We start from the raw sequence: 16,276 nt of genomic DNA, 5'->3' as shown, positions 1-16,276 counted from the left end.
CACGGATACGTACTACGTTACTACCTCGATCCACGCCAGCGCGCGCCGCCAACTCATCTCTCTGCACGCGATGCGGACGACGCCGCCCTTCTGCTTCCAGACCCCCGTCCGGGCCACGCGCGCCTCGATGCACCGCCACCGGCTCGTAGAAGCTCCGCACGGCTGGGTCGCCCACCCGCCCAACACACACCCTCCTCGAACCCGTTGCCGCCGCTGTACGCCGTCTGGGCGTGCAGCGTGCTGCCTAGCCGGGGAAGCGTGGTGCAGCGGCGCCTGATCCACATGGCACAAAGGGCCTAAGCTAAACGAAGGATTCGATATTGCCTTTGAACAAGGAGTGCTTATCTGAGATAACAAACGACCTTTATGCGCACCAGCCAATTTCTTTGGAGGAGATAAGAGATTGATGTCTCGAGGAGCAGTCGTACGAGGAATGGACGTGGATGGATTTATAGACAGAGGTTGGTAGCTTGCATGGCTGCAACATGCAAGAGCCCGAAGGCCGAATGCAACGGCACAATCGGAAATGACGCACTGCAGCACACTATACTATATACATTAATGCACATCTCAGAGTTCAGTGCCTGAAAACGAGAAATTTATTACTCCATATGTGTGAACGGGTGTGAGCGCACACGACGTTCTTCTCTAGCGGGGTTTACCTGTCTCCGAACTTGGACGTCATAAGGTGATACGGCAGTGGTGGCGGGGTGGGCGCTACCTGATGGGAAGAGTTGGGGCGGGGTGACAGCGACGCCAGGTTACCACAGGAGAGGCCAACGGCACGGGCGGAGCTAGGGGGTGCCCGGTGTACCCGGGCAAACCCAAATTTCAGAAAACTTAATAGGGATTAGTTCTTAATTTGAAAGATTGAGTCAAGGCCATCTTCTCCGATAGCTCCGGCCGCCATGGTTCTTTGCCTCGCTCTTGCCTGCGGGCTGCATTTGGGGAAGAAGAAATGAACGAAGGGGTATGGTCCTAGTGAGCTATGGATTGGATGATTAGGCTGGCCCAGTGGTGGTTGGAGGAGAAAATCCCATCCAAGTAGCTAGCCAAATGAATCGATGCCCTTCTGTATCCTAGCCTTCTCGCCTCGATCACTTATGTCAGTTCGTGCAAGGATAACATTTCTGAACTAGTGCCAAACGATATTCGAAGTTAATCACCTTCTAGTTATGGTTGATATGGAGAATACTTCATTGAAAAATAGATTCGAGAAACTCAAATTTTTCAAAAGTATATTTGGATTTTTTTAAGTCATTGCATACTGCACTAACAAATTGTTGCATTAAGTTTGCAATTTAAATACAGATATTATTATGTTTATGTTTAGTGGAGGGCCTCTGCATTTTATTTTGCCATGGGGCCTCTGAAATGTCAGGACCTACCCTAGGTTGAGTGTTGCTATTTTTATAGAAACGGCATGAAATCACTCCGATTTTACAAAGTTGCAAAAGGTTTTGTTTTAGTTGAAGTTGTTGTTTTTCCGAGGATAGCATGAAACCATTCGCGTGTTCATCACAATTGCAAATAGGGATGAAAATGGTGGTAAACGTTCCGAAGAAGCCTTCACAATTTTTACTTTCACATTTTTTCTTAGAAGTGAAATCGAAAACGATAATGACGAAAACGAATACGACGTCGATATTACGGGAACATCGATAACGATATTGTAATAGCCGAAATAAGCCAGTATCGATCAGGAATCAAAATTATACAACGATAAATACCGATGTAGCTCTAGTTGCAACCACGTCCATGCACCATATATAGGATCAAGTCAATTGATCAACGATTACACACAAACACAATACAAAGATAATATTAAATATTTAACTTAAGTAATAATACCATACATAGTCGAAACATTACAAGCCAAACAAGCACACAAGTATTGAAGTACACAACTAGGCACCAGAACATGGCAACATGTTAACATCCAACGAGATAGATATATTACATATATTTTTTAGTTTAGACTTGACATAGATATATAATAGTTCAGACTTAACATAAATTTATACAGACTGGCTTGCTTGTGGATGTGAGCCTTCATATATGTGGGCGGAAAACGGTAATTACCAGGCCTAAAATACGAAACTACGAGTTAAATACGGAAAAATCTGGAAACGATCAGAAGAGCCTAAAATCATTTTCACTTCCATTTTTGGAAGGTAATACCATTTCCATTTCCATTTCTTCGGTATATCATTTCCAGGTGCTACGGTCGGAACTCTTCGAAAACGAGCCTCGGAAAACCGATAAATATTATTTCTGTTTTCATCCTAGTTGCAAAAGGTTTTCTAGGAACATGTTCATAGCTACACTTGCCAATTTTGGGATTATCATACTCATTCGGAGTTTCCTAGTTGCCAAAACACTTCAATAGTTTAGCCTATTTTTCAGTAGTATTATGCTTCCTTGCATATCTTATTTTCCAGCATTCAAATATTGAATATTCATATTGAATACTTTATTTTATATTTGGACTATTTATATCGCATTTTTAGCAAATTTCAAAATTATTTGTTGAATGTATGATGTTGAGAACTTTTAGTATATTTATATTGTACTTTTAGCAAATTTTATAATTGTATATTGCATTCAAAAAATTTCACCGGGCACACCCAGCAATCAAATCTGGCTCTGCTACTGGCCAACGGTGATGTCAATATGTGTGAACGAGTGTGAATGCGCAAGACGTTCTTCTCTAGGGGGGTTTCTTTGTCTTCGACCTTAAAAGGGACATCATGAGGTGATACGGGCGGTGGTGGTGGTGTGGGAGCTTCTAGATGGGAAGAGTTGGGGCAGGGTGACGGTGACGCCAGGTTAGCGCAGGAGTGGCCAACATTGAGGTCGATATGTGTGATATGTGTGAACAGGTGTGAGCACGCAAGGCGTTCTTCTTTGGTGGGGTTTCTCTGTCTCCAGGCTTAAGGGATGTCATAGGGTGATACGGCGGTGGTGGCGGGGTGGGTACTACCGGATGGGAAGAGTCGGGCATGGGTGATAGCAACACGACGTTAGCACGGGACTAGCCAACAGTGAGGTCGATATGTGTAAACGGATGTGAACGTGCAAAGGGTTCTTCTCCGATGAGGTTTCTCTGTCTTCGGGCTTAAAGGGACGTCATAGGATGATACGGTGATGGTGGTAAGGTGGGCGCTGCTAGATGAGAAGAGACAAGGCCGGGTTAGCGTAGGAGCGGCCAATGGTGAGGACACTGGTGGAGACAGGTGTAAGAGGACAGGTTGACGTGACACCAGGTTAGCGCAGGAGCTGCCAGTGGAGACAGCGGTAGATGGACAGTGTGGAGGAGCGAGAGAGAAATCACAGAGAAGGCATCGGCAGGAGGTTGAAGACGATTTTGGGGCATCTGATGCAGATCCTATCGCTATGCTTCGTTGACCGAGAGAAGCTCGATTTTCATGCATAAGAAATATAGCATCGCTCATACATTAACCCTTCCGCAAGATGGCACGATGGATTACTATTGTAGCACATGTTAACGTTATACAACAGCGTCAGCAATTGAGGCCGAGCCGGCGGCGGCTAGGCAGAAAAGCATGCACGAGGCCAGCCACCGGCAGCAGAAAGCACAAACAACGGGCCAGCGAATATTCCTAAAATCCTACAGAAATCAGAGGCAAAGTTACATCTTTTGGTCAGTCATCGTGTTATCGTGCGTGGTTGATAATCCAATCAGCCGAACGAAGGGATCCCGTATCTCCAGCCGTTGGAGGATCGCCGCCGGGCGGGTGGTGGCTGCTGCGGCGCAAAGCTGAGCCCGAACATCTCCCTGAGGACCTGCCCTGGCTCCTGGAGCCCGATCAGCTTGGCGACCAGGGAGGCGCTCTCCCTGACATGCTCCAGGTCTTTGGTCTCCGTCCAGAGGCGACGAGCAACCTGCAGCTTCCTCTTCTTGGAGTCCAGTGAAACACCCCACTTGGTGTACAGGTGCTCTCTTTCCTCCACTGTGAGCTGCTTCTGCATCTGCCTGGCGAGCATCTCCCGTTCGCGTTGCAGCTTCTTAGCGCTGCATGCAGCGGAACATTGGATTACGTGTCATTCTAACGAGTGTTTGTGTCCGTCATCAAAGTTATAAGGGAAACTAAAGAAATTAGTAGGATGTACTCACCTCGCAACAGGTGAAGAGTTCAAACTGCCTACTACTGCATTGCTAGGGGTACTTCCCCGAGAATAAGTTTCTCTGAGGAATGACAGCCTACGAAGCTCCACTTCCATGTAGATTGAATCAGCCTGATCTCCCTTGAATAGCAAGAAAAAGTAGGTCCTGTGGACTAAGGAAATACTGCATGCATGCCAAAGCTCGATGATCTCTTGCTGTTTCTTCTCGAATTCCAATGGCCAGCGAGAAGGTGAACCAACTACGATAGGGTCCAATCCAATGCTCTTTATAGTGCTGTCTCCATATTCCCCATTTGCATTCTGAAACAAGGATTAAAAAACCAATAATATAATGAGTCGATGGGACAAAAACATTTCAGCAGGCTTTAGTGTTCAGTTTAAGTTAGTCTAAGTTTTTAAATTGACAGTTGATGTACATCAGTAAGCTAGGAACAGTCTACAAGCAAAAGATCTAAAACACTCTTCAAAGGTATTTTTACTCTCAACCAAAGGAAGGACAGAACATGTGTGCCCACTCCTAATCGGCATAATGTTTAATTGAATAAATTGAAGTATGCAACACATTTTTTTTATCATAATATTGTCCCACAATTTCTTTGAAGGAAAATAATTAAATGAGCTACGACCACAAGACCAAGGAAGCTGTTCTCTGACAATCAAATACTTTCATACCTGACCACCTAGCTGTTTCTGATAATGAACCTGAGCCATCTCTTTCAGTTCAGCAACAAATTCACCAATACCGGTAAATTCTGCATCACACGCACCATTTGTGTTGGTTGCACCCTTTGAAGTCTCAGAAAGTATGGATCCTGCTCTTGAAAGAGTTTCACTTTCTGCATCATAGTTCAGTGCAGATCCCCTTCTATTATACCCTTCAGATCTTCCAGGGAAATCTACCAAACTTCTATTTAGTGGGGTGCCATCATCCACCTCCATACCATCAAACAGAGTAGAACCTGTCAGTGATCTACAGCTCCTGCTTCTACCAATTACTCTACAGCCCGAGGAGTTACGTGTTGAAGATCCTAGATCTCTGGTACCACAGACAAAAGGCCTCCTGATATTCTCCAAATGCTGCTCCAACGTGATAGGAGTTTCACCTAGGAGCCTCGAATGCCTTGAATTCACTGATGCATTTGAACCAGCACCACACGCACTACTTCCACCGGCTGATATATCCAACTGTTCATTTCCTCCTGTTCCATTGGTTTCAATACATCGTACTTCCTTGTAAATATCTGACTCATCATGAGAGATCTGAGAACTGTCATCTCTGCTGTTGCATGGGGGCATTCCAATAGATGGAGGGCTTCGGACTGCACGCTTTCCTGATCCCTAAGTATACAAACAAAACTAATGCATCTGTTAAGAAACAAGAATATGAATAATGCTAATAACTAGAAATATACCGAGTGCTTTGGGTGCTCCCCAACAGTCTGCAGCAAATTCTGCAACCTAGACTGAGCCAAATCGCGCTGAGACTTGAGTTCTTTTATTTCTTTCTCCATCTGCAAAGGACGGGACACAATGTATCATGGATATGGAAAGAAAATGACAACAGTTTTTGCAGTAATAGGAACTATGCTGACTGCTGAAACTGAACAAGACAGAAGTGACAGCAAGCAAAATACAATGCACAAAAAATGGTTTTCCATAATTTTTCATGTATCCACTGTGAAAGAAGAGCAGGGAGGTATATAAAAGAGGTCGGAGGCATACTTTACCTTTCTGATTTGATTGTCTTTTTCCTTCACTAATGCTTCTAGACTGGAATTTGAAGCTGGCTGCCGCAACTCACTCTCCAATCTAGCAACCTCCTTTTGCAAATGCTTAACTAGTGCTTTATCAGACATCACCACATTAACCTGAGCACTTGTAACTACTTCTTTTGCACAACTCCCAAATAGCAGGGTATTTCTTGATTGCTCAATATGGCTAGTTGCAGGGCTCAGTGTACAAATAATGGCAGTTCTTGCATTGCCTCCCAAAGATGGCTGTAATATGCGTGTGAGCTTCGAATCTCTGTATGGTATGTGTGCATTACTTCCCATGCTGCATAAATAAAATGATAATTTAACGTTTACTAACCGACAAAAAAACCATACTCCCAAAATTAAACAAGCAGTTCCTCTTAACATGTGAATCGGATAGATGCGAAGTGAGATTGTAACCTCAGTTTCCTAATGACAGTGCCAAGGGCAAGCAGACTTTTATTAATATGGCAACCTTCTTTTAGCCTCGTGCCAGCAGACAATGCCTGAGATGCACGCTCACTTCCTGCCAGATCAATAAAGTTCTGCACAGGAAGAAAAATTGGTGCTTAGTTCTTACACTTTCCATATCAAAAACACGCGACATATTTGCTGGATGTTCCTCTTACCGCACTAGCGACAAGTGTAGTTGACTTGTCCTTCCCTAAGAACTCCCGGGCAGAACTTTCTACAGTCTGAATTAATTAACATAGATGTCAGGCAAAAGCACATTTCTACGCAACCGATGAATCAAATCAAGTAGAGGGCAGACCAATCTGAGAATTTGATGGGATCTGGAGCTTTTTTCATTTAAAAAGGTCTCCCCTGTCCTTCTTTGAGCTAGTGCAAGTATATAGTGCATAAATGAGATCACAGGTAAGCACCAGCTACAAATAATGTAAACTGCTGCAGGTAATCAAAACACACAGAAATAATGTAAATTGCACCTTCACACACCGAAATAAGCCCCTTGAGGTGGTTCCAGTCCCTTAATATAACCTCTGTAAGGTTCTCCACGTAGGTGCCCCTCTGTAGAATAAACAGCAACGGACCATCACCAAGTGCGAACATAGCAGAATAAGAACTCACAAGGTTAACAAGGAGCCTTTTTTCACCTCTGCATCATCCCAAAGTCTAAGTGGAGTGTTTTCTGCACTCAGAAGATCCCTTACAACTTCATTATATATTTCAATTGCTGAAAATTTCAGAACAAATGCTCTCTCTTCATGCTGGAAAAAGAAGCAGCATGGTACTTAGGCAGTACTTCCAGAAGAAGTGTCATTTGAGAACATTGTAATAACTGCAACAAAAACCTGGCATGGAACCTGAGGATGGGTGAGAGTTTGATTACCTTGTTAATGTAATCATATATGTCTGCTACTGTATATTCTGTTACTCCAGTCATAGTATATGTCTTTCCACTACTTGTTTGTCCATATGCAAATATACTGGCTGCCAGAGAAAACAAGCTCCACTTTAGTACAAATGCTTTGACATTTTAGAAATATTGATATGTTCACCATGTGGTTTACACTCACAGTTAATGCCACTAACTACAGAGAGGGCAACTTCCTTAACCCCTTCCACGTAGACTTCTTTGGTACTGCAGTCAGAATGGAATACCCTATCTGCAATTGGACACATTTATGTTAACGGATACGTGTCAGCAAAATAGTACCGGAACATATGAGGTCAACTTAGAATAGTAGTAACTAGTAAATGAACAGTCTGTACAGTTGCCAGGATGAGCTCATCCTTAGAGAGCCACTAGTAATATACCTCAGGGAGATTCTCTTCTCACTAATATCATACAGGTTTCCTTGTGCTGGCAACAAAGCATCCTCTTAAGCCCTAGTCCTTATGTTACTTACCAGGTTTAATGGACTTTCTTTACCACAACAATATTCTACTAATGTTCTTTATAAAGAATAACAAACTATAACATCAGAAATTCTGAAACTAACACAATCATCTCTGATCATCTGAGTTCCTTACATGGCAATCGAGTACATTGAAATTCTTCAACAATACGTCACTTAACAAATGATGGCAATCTGATATCAACTATATGGAGGATAACCTAACACTAAGGACCTCGACTGTAATTCGACAAACACATAAAATTGTTGAAGGGCATATGCTGTTTGAGGCTTCGAGCATTACTCTAAGAACAGCTGGATTACAATAAGAGAGATAAAAACTTTCCCAAAATACAATTCAGAGATTAGCATGCAGGAGCATCGATAACAAGAACAAATGTGGCACCAACAGAAGGGAATATGGTGCACTGACCAAATGTGTACGCCGTCGGGGCAGTTGGTCGGTCCGGGAAGGTGCTCCGGAACATGACGGTGGTATCATTGATGCACTCCCACTCTGCAGGTTCCCCCCTTGCAACCTCCTTCTCGCTCAGTGGCCTCAGTCTCACCAGAACCTGTATCCTGTCCAGCTTCCCGGCGCCCCCTCCGATGTCGTTAACCGCATCAGGTCCACCCATCTTGTCCCACTGCACCAACTGATCACCCCCAACAGCCCCCATTTTCTCTCCCGCTCACTTCCCTGGTTACCCCTACTACCCTTCGTCACCTACAACATCTGCCAAAATTGCACAATCATAAGACACAAGCAAGAAGCAAAGCATATAAACCCCAAAGGAAGAGCAGCCCCAAGAAGCTAGACAGCTGCCTGTCCTGTTCCTGTGAATTTGAGTGCAGGGAAAGGCTGTGCAGCAGCAGGTGGTGGAGGAGAAGGCAAGCATTTCTGTGGACCCTAAATTCCGCGCATAATTAAGGCAGTCGTTAGCACGTCTCGTAAGCAGATACTACTGGGGAACCACCGATTAGTCCAAATCTAGCGCTACCCCGCAGCTGCCCATAGCACTCCTAGGTCCTAACCATCCTGCTTCCCGGGGAATCCCTAGCTAGCAGATCTGCGTGGTACAATCCCCAGACATAACAACCAAAAGGGTAGCCCCGTCCGGCCGTCCCCCTAGGATCACATCACTAACCACCAGGAAACACAGCAACCTCTCTATGGTAACAACCAGTGATGCTCAAGCAATAGGAGCAGGGGAAGCGGGGGGTACCGAGGCTGGGCGAAGACGGTTGGTCTCGGAAGTCCAAAGCGCCGCTCTTCTTCCGGTGGCGGAGCGGCTGAGCGCCGCGGCGGCGGCGGCCATATGGTTGGAGTGCTATCCGAGGTTACTGGGGGAGAATTTGCTGGAAATGCGGGGTGGGGTTTGGATTTTGGGGATGTTAGAGGTGTCGGCGAGGAGCGTGTCCACAGAGCGCCGCCTCACCGCGTGCGAGTTGCGAGCGCCGCCCACGGCGATCTTGTGCTGGTGATTTGGGGGAAGAGGGCAAGAGACGGTGGGCTTTTCTTTTTCCCCCGGTAACCCAAGGAGACCGTTGCGTTGATTCTATTGTCTCCCACCGGGTTGCTTTCGAGGGCTTGTTTACTCATTTCTTGGTGGGTGTTTTTGCATGCGGGTCCTTTGGTCTGTGTTTATTTCAAAGAGAAACCCCTCCATTTGCAAATGAGTCACCGTTTATTTCCATATCCAATTTGGTACAGCTTCTGTTTATGTATTATGTAAAATTTTATAGAAGCTATGTCAAACAATAGAATTCTATAACAAATTATTAATAAACTATATAATTTAAAAATAGAATCTATTTTTAATAAGATTCTCTAAGAAACGGATAACAGTCTATATATGTTGGTCCAATATATGTGCCAAACAGGGCCCCAACTCCACGAATTGGTCCAAATTCACCTGTACAGACTCTTGCTTTTCAACCTGTGTGGTGCTAATGTACTCCTAACTGCTCAAGTTGCACTTGCAATAACAGCCTCATAAGATCCCTGTCAGAATTAGCTAGCTATAAACAGTAGCAGATCTAGGACTATAAAATATGGAGGCTCTCTCTTATTTTTCCTCCTCATCTTTGGCTAAATTTGAGGGGCTTGGGGCTCCAAGTACGCCCAGGATAGCTCCTCCGTTGGATCTGAGGATCTGTCCTGGCTATGATTATGTTAGAAAAATACATATTTTTAGATTTAATTTAATTTCTTCGTAATAGATTTTATGTCCTTATGTCTCGTCTATCAAAATAGACATTAGCATTCCGCCCACCATACATATTTTTTTGAGTGAACAGTAGAATCATCCTCTACTAGCTACATATTAATAAAAAGGAAAAGGACTACAGAGAAAACTTAGAAACCAAAAACAAAAAGCACGAGAAAACCTTTACAGGTTCACTAAGAAGCAAGCCATTGTTCCAAAAGAGCGACATTCTATTAGTCGCGTACGGTGGATAACCAAGGCAAACTCTTTCTCAAACTTGGCTTTGATGGCTTGATTTGTTGGATATAAATCCTTAAAGATCTAGTCATTTCGAATTTATCAAATACTCCAACACATTAAAATGATAATCTCCATGGAGAAGGGGCACTAGCTTAATCTTGAATCTTCGCAAAATATGCCGCACCCTAGAAGACGCAGGCGAAGTTAAATCAAGCATGGACTAGCATTGTCTCGCAAAATTATAGGATAAAAAGAGATGAAATACATTTTCTTCCATCTGTAAGATGCAAAGATCACATGTGTACTAGGAAAGAGACATGTTCTTTCCATGTAAAAGATCATTCATGTTCAGTCTATCCTTATGTAACAACCGAAGAAGACTTTATGCTTTATTTGACAACAGGATTGCCAGATTCACTTGAAGATAGGATGGATAATCTTATGCCCAATCAGGATTTTATAGGCCCTTGCAGAGAATAAACCCCATTTCCCCACAAATAAGACCAGGTGTCCAGGTCATCCGAGAGGGTAACAATATTTAGGTTAGCTTCCAAAGCCTGCAACCGCTCAAATGCCCGAATCGACAGAGGAAGATTGAACAAAAGGTGGAGATGATCAAGGGCCGATGCTGAATGAAGAGAAATCAGGTCCTTTTTGGAAAAGGTGTATAATTCAGTAAAAGCATGGCACGGTACAATACCATCCCGCGAATTGTGCCAGAAGAGTACCGAATTCCCATCACCAATTTGAGAGGCCGCAAAGCCCTTGTAAGTGTCAACCAAATTAACTATATCCCGCCATCAAAATGATCCCTTTTCCCAAGAACAGGGAGATGACCATCTGATAATAGTTGGTCCACATTAAATTAACCTAGGGAATATCTGTCCTCTTGTAAAATCTGTGTAAACGTACAAGAAATCTGAAGGCATATACGTACAAGAGCATTGGATGCCGGTGACGCGGTGGTAAAGGGACCTCCTTAATCAGGTTCGATGGAGGGGAGTTAGTACGATACAGGGAAATCACCAAACCGTATAAGAGTGTGTATAATGGGGTGCTTAAAGAAGGTGTTTATGGAAAAAATCGGATTTTTTTTCTCAACTGCAGTAGCACAAATGCTTAGATGGAGTACAATATGCTTACTTAAGTATTATTGCTTATATTAACGCTAATAAAATAATTAATTGTATTTAAGCGTATCTAGTCTTTGATAACATTAGAAATTACAATTTTTAAGAAACTGTAGTCCTAGTTTATATTAAAAATTATAATTTTTATATAAATTCTTAACATTCTTTTTTTTAAACATCTAGTCGTAAACATGTAAGCATTGTTTATGCTCTAAAAAGGTCTTGCGGGGCTATTTGCACAATTCACCTAGCTTCCGCCCAAGCTATCGTTTCAGATTCGGTAAACACACAGCATGGAAAAATTAAGCTTTCAGTGCACAAAGTCAAATGTTCTTTACTTACCGGCAGGCAAATGTTTTGGCCGTCAATACTGCCACATCGCGAATTGCAATTTAGCCACTAAAGAATGCTCATTTCGCAGCTTGCGATTTCAAACACCCATGCGCCTGTCTCCCTGACAACACCTCTCGCCAACGGCTATAATCGTCTGCTGCTGCTCTTAATAGTTTCGCCTGGTGAGCTGAGTATGGTCTGCCCCAAACCTTTTGACATCTAAGAATTTGAAACGAAGCATCCACTCCTGACTCTTGCTTAGTTTTTTTCTCTCTCTGTTTTTTCCTGCTTAATGGGAGTAGTTGCTCCAGCATTTCGTTGCGAAGTTTCTTTTCCACAAGAAAGTCTCCCGAGCTCCACAAAGTCGTATCTGGACGCATATTTTTCAAACTTGCGACCGTGAGGCTACTACGCAGATACACACTAGCAACTGTACACCTATTTGACACACGTGAAATCAATCTATTATATAACAGTTCAAAGAAGTATAGAAAGTAAATAATAAAATATTAAATACTTTTAAAAATATATAAAAGATAAATATTAAATATCTAGATATGAAAAATAAATAGTGAAATATTAAATGTATTTTAAAAAGGACAAACGGTTCAGCTCTGTATATGACTATTTATTTAAATTGAGTGGACGATAAAGATCGAGCAGATTTACTGTAACTCGTATATTTATAAGATTATAGATATGTATCTCCAAACGAGTGCAATTAACAGCAGACGCGCGCACTCTCGTGACCCACCATCATCAGTCTGACAAACTCTCCGAGCCGAAGCCTGCTTACGGGGGACCAGCATGGACAATTCCTGCTCCTGCTGTCTGCTCAAACGCGAGAGCAGGGAAGCATCCGCATCATGCAGAATTGATTCCTTCGTCCGTGTTGCGGTTGCCTGCCGGGAACAGCCGTGTTTTTTTTACTGCCTGGCGCTAACCGCACGCGGGTTTAGTTAATCCATCGGCGAGGAGATCCAGGCGCACCGCGCACGTCTTGTCGATAGCAATGACTGACTCTGCTCATGAGACGTCGGGGTGGAGTGCCGAGTGCGCATCTTCTTTGTCTGGAGGGAAATCAGCTCTGTTTTGGTTACTGCGTTTGTGCGGACCTGCATGGTAATGAGCTCTGTTTTGGTCACAGGAAGGTCAGAAATGAGTTCAAGGCACACGAGTATATGCTGAACTTGCTGAAGTGAAGTAAAAAAATGCTAGGTCCATCGCAAAAGACAGCAAGAGGCAAAATAGAAGTGCATCGTCACTGTGTCCAGGATCCTGGCTAATTTCAGTGTGTGTATGTAATGCAGAACCATCCATACTTGTGCGTATCGCATCTTCACCGAAGCAAGGTAACGGACAAACTTCAGATATTGCAGCCTGTAAAATCTGCAGCCCATCGAACCAGTGGCGTGATTGGTCTTTCTGCTGAAAGAGGACTTGTATATCTGCAGTCATTCAACATCTGAACAGAAAAATATTCTTCAGGCTTGCACATCTTATTCATCCCCGTGCATTTTTTGCGCATTGTGAACATTTAGCTGTGGTACATTATCATGCGAGGCCATAGAAACTATCTGCTTCAAACTAAACTTAACCACTGTTTCTTTTCATGAAAAAATACCAAGTATTTCCAGATGATTTGCGTGTATTGTGACCACGGGCAATGCTACAAGTACTGTATTACCGAACAATGTGCTTTACTCTTGTTCTTCAGTGACAAGATGACACCATTCGTTGCAGTGATATGAAGCAAAAAAGATCAGCAGTTTCGCCTCGAAGCTGATTAGATCTTGATTTGAAAAGGCAGAGAGCCCAGGAAGAAGCCCAAAAGACTGTTGCTCAATTAGAAAATGAACTACTGAAAGCCTGAAACATGCCTGAAACCACAACAAAAAAACATCAGCGAGAGTTAAATCATCGCCACCCGTATCCCTTGAAGCAAACGCGAAGACCCGTACATATACCAGAGGCAGGGTACTTTTCGAAACCTTTTATTTTTACAATTTTTAAATAAAAATGTAAATATATACATGGGTTTTGAAAAATTACAAATCTAGACTCCTGTCACCTGAAATTTATTTTGTTTTGTTCCTCATTGTACAAGTCATATTTTTGTCTAATTTTTCTTGGAGAGCTAAATGAATCTTCTACACCATAATTTTTTTGAAACATTGAAATGCAATTTTTTTTTTAAACCTGTCGCCTGATTTAAAAAAAATCGCGTCGTTTTTGGTAGGAGATGCAAGCCCGGACACGGCCCATTGTTGGGCCGCCGATCAAGCGATTAAGCTGGGCCGACGGGCCGGTCGAAGGTCCACTGGCCAATTTCACAGGCTGTACTCGTTGATACTCTTGGCAAACTTTTTGATTTGTTAGCCAAAATTGCTTACTGACGTAGAACGTTGGAGATGTCTGAGCTGTCGGGGGTAACGCGTAGCAGCTGAGAAGATGTGCTTTGCAAGCGACGTGAGCCGCGCGGGAAACAAGCCAAAAAGGGAACGTTGAGCGGCGTTTTTTTGGTTCGCTCAGAAAAGAAAAGTGGCTTTTTCGGTTTGTTTCGGCCCTGTTGTCGGCCCTAGCCTAGTGTACGTAGATGCTTTGACAACAGGATAGCCGGTTCTGTAAAATATAGAAGCCCATTTGCATAGCCCTCCTCGGTGATTGCTAGTATTGTCATCATCGACTCCGGCCCTCCAGTGCCGGCAATGCACGAGCGCTTTTCCTTTATCTGCTACAAATTAGACCATTTTGGAATGTGGGAATAATGTGTTTTGGTTCCTATGATAATGAGTCATTTCCTGAAAATTTATTAAAAAAATCTATGAAATCTCAGCATTCCAAACAAACCCGTGAAAGATTTCGTTTTAACTTGTAGTGGCCTCTTCCAGGATAGTTTGCGCATCAAGGATCAAGCTATACAGGATCGAACGAAACTGTTACAAAAAAAGTAGTTTGAGCACTGAGGATAAGTTTGGTGCACGCAGTGCGAAGATTGTTTCGAGAGAATAACATTGTCAGCTTAATCCTGTGTCTGGATGTTTCTGACAATCAAACGGCGAATGTATATATATCCGACACACCCACGTTCTCTTTTGCTTGTTTTGTCATCAGTATATTGATGTAAGTTCCCGCAAAAAAAAAAAGGTATATTGATGTAAGTCTCCAATTAACATCTTGATCATCGCCTTTGGTGATATCACGAGAGTACATTTGATCATAAAACTATAAATATCATCTGCATGATGACATCCAAACACTTATATGTAAGCATAAAGTTTTAGAAGATTGATCACAAGCACCTTAAGAAGATACAGTATCTATTTTGGACTAGAGCTAGGCCATGCAACTAGTATCCAATATGCTGAACTCTTTTGACCATTTTTTTTTTCAATAACGGCGACTTTACTAATTTTTATCATCACATCAAGATGATATAATTGTTAAAGAGTGTGTTCCTGATCTCTGTATAACTAAAATGCAAATAACCAAAAGGGGTACAAAAGGACAAAACAAAAGATTCTAAGAACGTCAATCTGCTATGCGTAGTCTAGACAGCTACTCAAAACGGATAAAGAGCTCCCTGACCGTCGGCTCCAAGTTTTTGCATGCACACCAAAGTTGTGCTCTTGTCGCTGCAAAATAGACCACGTATGGAGCCACCATGTACATAAAAAGGTAACGGGTAAAGGAGAGGAACATTGTTTTTTATTAAAGACAATATCATTTCTGCATAGCTAGATAGGAACATTGTTTTTTTATTAAAGACAATATCATTTCTGCATAGCCAGATAGACCAACAAAAGGCGACTGTAGTTGCCAGTAGATCGGCTTTCCATTGTTTACTTAGACCACGGAGTCAATTATCAAACATATTAGTTGTGCTACGTTGTGGGTAAATATTGGAGGTCACTTGGACTATGAACCATACTGATCGAACAAAATGACAATAATCATTTCCTTCTGGTGATAAAACCAACATTTCTGGCTACATTGCCATTATCTTTTACAAAGGTTATCTTTTGTTAATAGAACTCCTTTGCGCAGGCAACAGAGAAACACTTTATCTTTTAGGGGAACCTTTTGTTTCCATAGCTGTCTATTCCTATTTGGCACATTGTGATGAATTAGTGCGCGATATAAGGAATTAACTCAAAATTTTCCATCTTACGAGAGGTGAAAGAAGATTTATCTAAGGCGTTGAGTCAGCTTGTTCCAAGTATGTAGCTTTGGGCCAACGAGGCTCCTTCGGAAAGAGATTTTAGGTGGGTTTGAGAGTAGTATGATGGCTACCATGTCCTCCTTGTTTCACGAAATATTATATAGAGTAGAGTACTACTCTCTGAGTGGTGCATTTCCCAGCCACTCATCCTCACAAAATCTGATTTGGGACCCATTTTTTATGACGAAGGGGCCAAAGCGGAATAGGATATTCTTGACCTTCATCAGTCCAGCCTAAAAATGGGAGTCAACTAGTTTCCAAGTAACCCGTGACAAAAGTTTGGATCCAAGGTATTTGTTCCGCAATAACTCTTGCCAATTTCCTTCTCCTATTTCTAAGTTATAAAGCCATTTATAAAGTAGGACCAAGTTATGGGCAT

General features: G+C 42.7%; 1 protein-coding gene across 2 annotated transcripts; it reads right to left on the bottom strand.

Moving 5' to 3' along the window:
- Window positions 1-3,453: 3,453 nt before the first annotated feature.
- Window positions 3,454-9,341, bottom strand: LOC133921660 (kinesin-like protein KIN-7C). Of its 2 annotated transcripts, XM_062366633.1 has the most exons (14): window positions 8,989-9,341; window positions 8,196-8,498; window positions 7,442-7,531; window positions 7,255-7,355; window positions 7,019-7,132; window positions 6,851-6,932; window positions 6,676-6,743; window positions 6,533-6,598; window positions 6,324-6,448; window positions 5,877-6,204; window positions 5,562-5,660; window positions 4,822-5,487; window positions 4,139-4,449; window positions 3,454-4,036 (listed from the first exon to the last, which is right to left on the bottom strand). In XM_062366633.1, the coding sequence occupies exons 2-14, from the start codon at window positions 8,440-8,442 to the stop codon at window positions 3,703-3,705; spliced, it is 2,631 nt and encodes an 876-aa protein (XP_062222617.1). In that variant the 5' UTR covers window positions 8,443-8,498; window positions 8,989-9,341; the 3' UTR covers window positions 3,454-3,702. The 2 variants fall into 2 exon arrangements, with proteins under 2 accessions (XP_062222617.1, XP_062222616.1); XM_062366632.1 differs by lacking the exon at window positions 8,989-9,341 and having other exon boundaries at window positions 8,196-8,801.
- Between the last annotated feature and the right edge of the window lie 6,935 nt (window positions 9,342-16,276).

This window comes from Phragmites australis, chromosome 6 (genome assembly GCF_958298935.1).
Source record: "Phragmites australis chromosome 6, lpPhrAust1.1, whole genome shotgun sequence".
In the NCBI taxonomy this organism is placed as follows: Eukaryota; Viridiplantae; Streptophyta; class Magnoliopsida; order Poales; family Poaceae; genus Phragmites; species Phragmites australis.
Note: the sequence above shows the minus strand (reverse complement) of the source record. Positions and strands in the feature narration are given on the sequence as shown.